This window comes from Caenorhabditis remanei, chromosome V (genome assembly GCF_010183535.1).
Source record: "Caenorhabditis remanei strain PX506 chromosome V, whole genome shotgun sequence".
Lineage (NCBI taxonomy): Eukaryota > Metazoa > Nematoda > Chromadorea > Rhabditida > Rhabditidae > Caenorhabditis > Caenorhabditis remanei.
In genome coordinates this window covers 854,791-861,389 of record NC_071332.1, presented here as the reverse complement: position 1 = coordinate 861,389, position 6,599 = coordinate 854,791, and the positions used below count along the sequence as shown (strand labels likewise).

Sequence of the window (6,599 nt, the reverse complement as noted above, 5' to 3'; positions counted from 1 at the left end):
ATATCAATCTGAGTCGTGCTTATCATTGCTCCAGGAGTCGTTTCTTCCTCGGGCGGTTCCGCGTCCGGCGTGGTCTTCGATTCGGTAACCGGTTTGATCGACGAGTCTTTGGTCGGTGACCCTCCATCGGTCGATGGGATTTCGTGAAGAGTGGAGGCGACGATTGGAGTTGTTGTAGCGGTTTTTGGCATGATACACGAGATGTTGCTGATGATGCTGTTCGTGGAGACGTCGAGCCATTTCGAGTTTTTGGTACAGGTGAAGGTTCGGTTGACTTTGGAGCCGCTCGCCAGGATTCCTTTGTTGTTATACATCAGTTCGACTTCAGTTCCTCCCTGAAACACGCTAATGAAATAAAGTCAGACTTACTAGGGAATGCCTCCTAGTGACCGTGGAGTTATAGGATGCGACTTATGTCATTGGAGAGCTGAGAAAACGCTGATTCCAAATATATATATTCAATGCATGGTATTCGAGGAAAATCAAAGTTTGGACCTTTTCATACGTCATTAAGATAATGACTTGTCAGCTGTCAAACTTTGACCTCGTTTTTCTCGAATACCATGATTTCATCGAGGGCAAAATCTGAATATATATCTGGAATCAGCGTTTTTTCAGCTCCCCAATGATATAGGTCACGTCTTATAACTACACGGTTACTCAGCGGCTTTCCTCTTCTCAACTTACATTAATCGGCAAACAGTGAGCTTCCACAGACAGACATTTATTGAGAGTATGATCCAAGTAGGTCACACCTTCCGGATAAATCGACTGACTCACTACCAGATTCGAGCAGTTCATGCATGGATTATTCGGGTCGATGCCAGGAATTGTTGTGGTCTTCGGCTTGGTTGTTGTAGCAATCGCATAGACACATCCCAACGATGAAACCGATGAGGCGAGGGGGCTCGCTGATCCAAGGAGCACCCATTTCTTATCACGGCAGGCGAGATTTGCGGAAAGTGGAGCGGAGAGGTAGCTGGTGTCTCCGGAGAGAATTGTGCTGACTGGAGTGGTGTCACCGATCTGAAATTTATAGTTCATGTACAGTATATATCATAATTGCAAACCGGGCCGGGGCGTAACTCGCTTAAAACGCAATATTATGGATTGAAAAATATATCAAAATGTAGATCTCAACGAGTTCTATAACTGTGACTAACTACAGGCCGGATGGTAGATTGTTAATGTGCCGTGGGCCAGGCTAGAATGGCTTTTTCGCGTTTTTGGCACTTTTTCCCGGCCCGCGGCATGTTACCGATCCGTAGAACTCGTCGAGATCTACATTTTAGTCTATTATTCTGCTCATAAGATTGCGTTTTAAGCGAGCTACGCGCCGGCCCGTTTCGGCCTGATTTGGGCGTATGGTTAACAGTATACCGTAAAAATTAAGGGTTACCTCAATTGGTCGACAGAAGAATTGGACGTAGTAGCAACCGGAAGCGGAGTATCTGTTGAGGACTGATGACGCGTCTTCATAGGGATTTCCATTGAAAAGTTGGACATTGATCTGAGAGCAATCGTTGCAGGTGGACCCTGAAAACTTCTTTTTGAATTTTGGTAAATACCGAGACCACTCACAGGTATACGCCGTTGACGTTGTATCCTCAAGATTTGGTGTGGTTAATCCTGTGCTTCCCACTCCATCAGTTGATCCATTTGGTTCTTCAGATGACACTGATGGCTCTTCGGTTGACACTGAATCGGACACTGAATCGGAGGAGGCGTTAGGAGATTCAGATGACACACTTGATTCAGAAGTGGAAGCAGGAGACTCAGAGGATTCAGATGGAGATGAAGACGCACTTGGATCCGTGGTAGCTTCAGGAAATTCAGATGACGCTGATTCAGATGACGATGCACTTGGCTCAGTAGTGGCGGATGGAGATTCAGAGGAAGAACCACCAGGTGAGGTGTCTGAAGGAGTAGAGGAGCCGGAGATAGATTCAGAAGTGGTCGCTGAGGCTTCAGTGGACGTTACAGATTCTGCAGGTGATGTTGAACTGTCGGCTGGTGTTGTGATTTCAGAAGATTCAGAAGATCCGGATTCAGTTGTGCTTACGGCACCTGTAGAGGTATCACTTGGTGTTGTAACTGAATCGAGTGTGGTGGAAACTCCAGGAGACGTCGTTGTAGATTCCATGGATTCTGTGGATGTACTAATCATCGGTGTAGTCGTCGACACCGCTATCATAGTGCACGTCTTGAATTGAATCGTTGTGGTGATGACAGGCGTTGTTTTACATGACGGAGATCTTGTGACACCTGGCATTGCAGTTGGTGTTGCTGCTGGGAACGTCATGGGATCCAGTCCACCACCTCCACCTCCTCCTCCAGGGAACAGAGTACCCATGGTACCTGGAGCCATTGTGGATACTGTAGTGACAGGTGGAGCACATTCGTCGTATGGAGCCGTGGATTCTTCTACCAGGAGAGTTGTGTCTTCACCGCCTGGAGCATTCGATGGGAATGTGAAGTCTACTGTAGTCTGTTGATTGTTGTTGCTATCTGATACCGTTGCATCTGTTGCGTCCGTTGCGTCAGCCGGTGTAGTCGTCTCCTCTGTCGTCGCTGATCCAGCAGCTTTTGTGGTGGTGACAGCGGAGTCCTCAGCAGTTGTTTCAGCACTTGCTTCAGTCGTCGTTAATTCAGATTCCTTTGTGGTGGATGCAGCAGTAGTCAGTGAGGCTTCTGTAGTTGTTTCAGTTTCAGATGGTTTTGTGGTGGTGATGTCTGCCGTCGTTGCCGCTACTTCAGTCGTCGTTACCGCTTCAGTCGTCGTCACGTCGCCCACTGTCGTCGTCTCGTCGAATGCTGTTCTGAAAATGAACGGTTTTCTTTTTTCATGGTTTATGTGGGAGACTCACGTTCCAAAAACGATTGTCGAGTATCTTTCTTTGGTGGTGGTCGTTCCGCAAACAATTGTCTCCGCTGGTTCTCCTCTGGAATAAAAGTTTGTGAGTCTGCTTATTCATTGCGTAGCGACTCGGAGTATGGCCGAACGATACTGAGTTTCCACATGGTTCCTGTGACACTATGTAAACTGGTAGCTAACTTTGTGAAGTCGCGGAGCGCTCATAATTTGTGACTAGACTATTTCAACCATGAGGATTACATTTTTCAAATCAGAATCCAGTTATTGTTAGCCGGGTCCATGTTATGGCATGGCAAAGTCAGTTACCCTCAAAAGTGGCACGATCGAATTTTTGAGAATTGCTAAGTCTCTATAAGAATGACACCGAAAAAAAAAACGGATTTCTCATAGTTGGAATATTATCTCACAATGTTTTAGCGCCTGTTGGCTTACTGCGCAGCGACTCACGTCATGGCATTAGGATATTATGCCCTCTTCCACCTATTTTCAAACTGACACTGTGAAAAAGTGACTTTTAGCCCAAAAAACCTGGATTTAGTTAACATGTTTACTGCGTGGCGGCTCATGGTGTTACGATACGAAGTTCAAATTTTTAGTTTTCTAGCCCAGTGAGAACCAAGATAGTCTAATACCTCGGCCTGAAGCCTGGGCTAGCCGTCTTTGAAAAAAATTGGCGCCTTTAATAATTTTAACCCTGACTCCAAAACTCACTCGCAACTCAATGGATTACTACAGAGCATTGGTGTATTTGTACATTGTCTTGTTCTTCTTGCCACCACCGTTGGGTCGATTACTGTAACTGTTGGGCATGTTGACCATGCTGACCAGTCACCATAGGTAGCCGCTGTACATGGTCCGAAGAGACCAAACTGTTCGGTTGGGGAGAAAAAGCTGCTAAATAATAAGAGGAACAAAACAACGGATGTCGACTGATAGACTAATGAAGAACACCGATTTTTTCGTTTCCAAGATGAGCATGAAGGCGTTTCCATTGATCTGAAACACACTGGGTGAAGATGATTACAGTAATCCCATGAACCCACTTTTGACAATTCATATACACTCCATAAGAACCAAAATGATTGAGAAACTTGAGAAGAATGGGGGATATCGTGCAGAAAGTTCTGGAATTATAGATTTTATAAATTTCTTGATGTTGAACATTCATAAACGACACAAAAAAACGGTGAAACGATGATTACATCGATTGGAACGGTGTATGAAAGAGAGCGATGGGATTATCCTTTTTTGAAATTTTAATCGAAAGAGAGACGAAAAAATCGAGAAAAAAAGTTTAACTATTATTTATAGCGTATGGATAAGGGTAACTGCTTTAAGGTATTGAGAAAGGCTCCAGGTTTTTTTTTACGGCATTAAGAGGATAAGGATAACCGGAGGTCATTTATATACGACTTCTGGAAAAGAAATTATCAGAAAGAAATTCCGATTACAGATAATTTAAGTTTCAAGTTTTTAAGCACCAACGCTCTACGAATATTCCAGAAATAATAACAAAAAAACTCATCTATAATATCGAGTAAAGTTCAAAAAATTGTCGGTAAATGACATAAAAAACTGGTAAAACAGATAGATCGAAGGGGATATGTTCTTGTTTCTATCTACACACGCGCCCGCGCGATCAAAACCGTATGTGACAGAGAGGGGGGTGGAGGGGACGGATTAATCCGACGGCATAGGGCACCCGGGTCATGTACACCATCATCAAAATCTTCTTTTTTCAGATTCTTCACTTTTCAGATTTTTTTTGTTACAGGTGATGAAACACTTCATTACGTTATTACCACGATGTAGCCGCGCTCTATTGACAAGTATGGTACATTTTTTGCGTCATGGTAAATATTCGAACTCATATTGCCGGTATAGTATGCACAGAAGTTCGAATAATCACCGTGACGCAAAAAATGAACCATGCTTGTCAATAGAGCGCGGCTGCTTTGGTAGTCCTGGCTTCACTGTGTATTACCAATTCGTCGGTGGCTGATCGCTTGCTCAAAGTTCGGCTGGGTCTCATTGCGATTAACGTACTTTTGAAACTTTTTTTTGAGTAAAGTACAGTAAGTAAACTGAAATTCAGCTACGAGACCCATCCCGTCGAACTTTGTACGAGCGGACAGCCACCATAATGCCAAAAATGCACTTTTCAGCTGAAAAACTGTTAATTTGTTTCAAAAATCAAATTAACATGTAGTCCTGTAGGTTCATTTTTAGTTGTTACCCTTTTTTCATTAACAAACTTTTATATGCCGTAAAACCAGTAATAGAGGCGCACCTAGCGGTGTCTGTTCACAGCGGTATATCTCGGTCCCCAATGGAAAAATCAAAAAACTGCTAACAGACAAAATATAGCTTAATATTCTTAGAATATTTCTTCAGTTAAAAAATTTTTAAGATCTTTAAAGACAGCCGAAATATGATGCTCCAAACTCTTGCTTTCGGGTGCACTTCAATTACAGGTTTTACGGTAATACTGTATTCTTGACGGTTCCAACTAATTCTAGCCAGTCCAGTGGCCATAAAAACTATTTGTTCTGAGTTTTACGACCAAAAAGTTATCCCCAGACTACTATCCGTCAATCCTCGCTTGTTAGTTGACCGATGACTTTTCGACTCAAAATTTTGTTCGAACGAAATCGTCTCTGCCCATTTTATTAAACACTTCAAACATCTGTTCTGTGTAAAATCAGGCAAAACTAGAGAATGAATAGTTCGAAAGTTCAATTGTTTTAATCTGCTGATGGTTAGTTTTGGTGCATCAATTGTTCTTCCATTTGTAGTTTGGTTGTATCGTGTTGCCATAAGTATACATTTGTATGAATGCATTATTTGGATCCATATTGATTACTCATCGCTGAAATCGTCAGATATAAGTGTAAAGGAAGATTCCTGTTATCAAGATTTTATTGTTTGTCAATTTGCCATTAATATCTAAAACTGACATTTTTTGTATAAATAAATACATTCATTAGAAATCGCTTTTTTTTTGTTGTTATGACATACTATACCATATTTTTATGGCGAGTCAGTTGCGCTGTTCATTTCAAATCTGACTAGGCAAGGAACCCGGGTCGAGATAGAGTTACAAGTCGAGATATATATATAACTAGAACCAAAATTTTGCGCTGATTTCAAATCTGTATTCTGTTTTTTTTGCTGGAATGCTATGAAACTCACTTGTCATCTATTGATACTATAATTTGTTCAACTGCATCTTACATGATATCCGCCATTTTTGTTAAAATAAATTAAAATATTTTTTGGATTGATGGGAAGAGAATGGTCGATGATGTGGCCAGGCCACGTGGATTTTCACGCGTTTTCAAACTGAAAATATAGAAGAATCGAGAATTATTTTCCGATGGTACACTAGAATCCTGGACAAGCCTTGACGAAAGTGTAACGGAAGTTCTTGCATCCATAGTGTCCGGCCTGAAAATTTGAAATCAGCGCAAAAATTTTCGTTCTGATCAACTTTGATAGCCATAAAGTAGTACCTCTGTTCAAAAAAAAAGAAGTTAATTGCTTTCAATTCAAGATGTTCTTAGCGGGGGATATCTGTATTTACTGTATTGCAACTGATGAATTGTTTTATATTAAAATAAGAGTTGACGAAACTAACAAAGCCCAAACCAGAAATTTTCTGACAGGCCTCCTAGTTCTGATCTCCGTGTTCAACACAAATCAACAGCGATCGAGCTACATAGAA

At 41.9% G+C, this 6,599-nt stretch overlaps 1 protein-coding gene across 1 annotated transcript; it reads left to right on the top strand.

Annotated features, from left to right (window-relative positions):
* Positions 1-799: 799 nt before the first annotated feature.
* On the top strand, positions 800-2,213 carry GCK72_016536 (uncharacterized protein; the record flags this gene model as incomplete). Its single annotated transcript, XM_053731554.1, has 2 exons — positions 800-838; positions 1,584-2,213. 2 exons carry the CDS (start codon positions 800-802, stop codon positions 2,211-2,213), a joined length of 669 nt encoding a protein of 222 aa, XP_053580467.1.
* Positions 2,214-6,599: the final 4,386 nt, after the last annotated feature.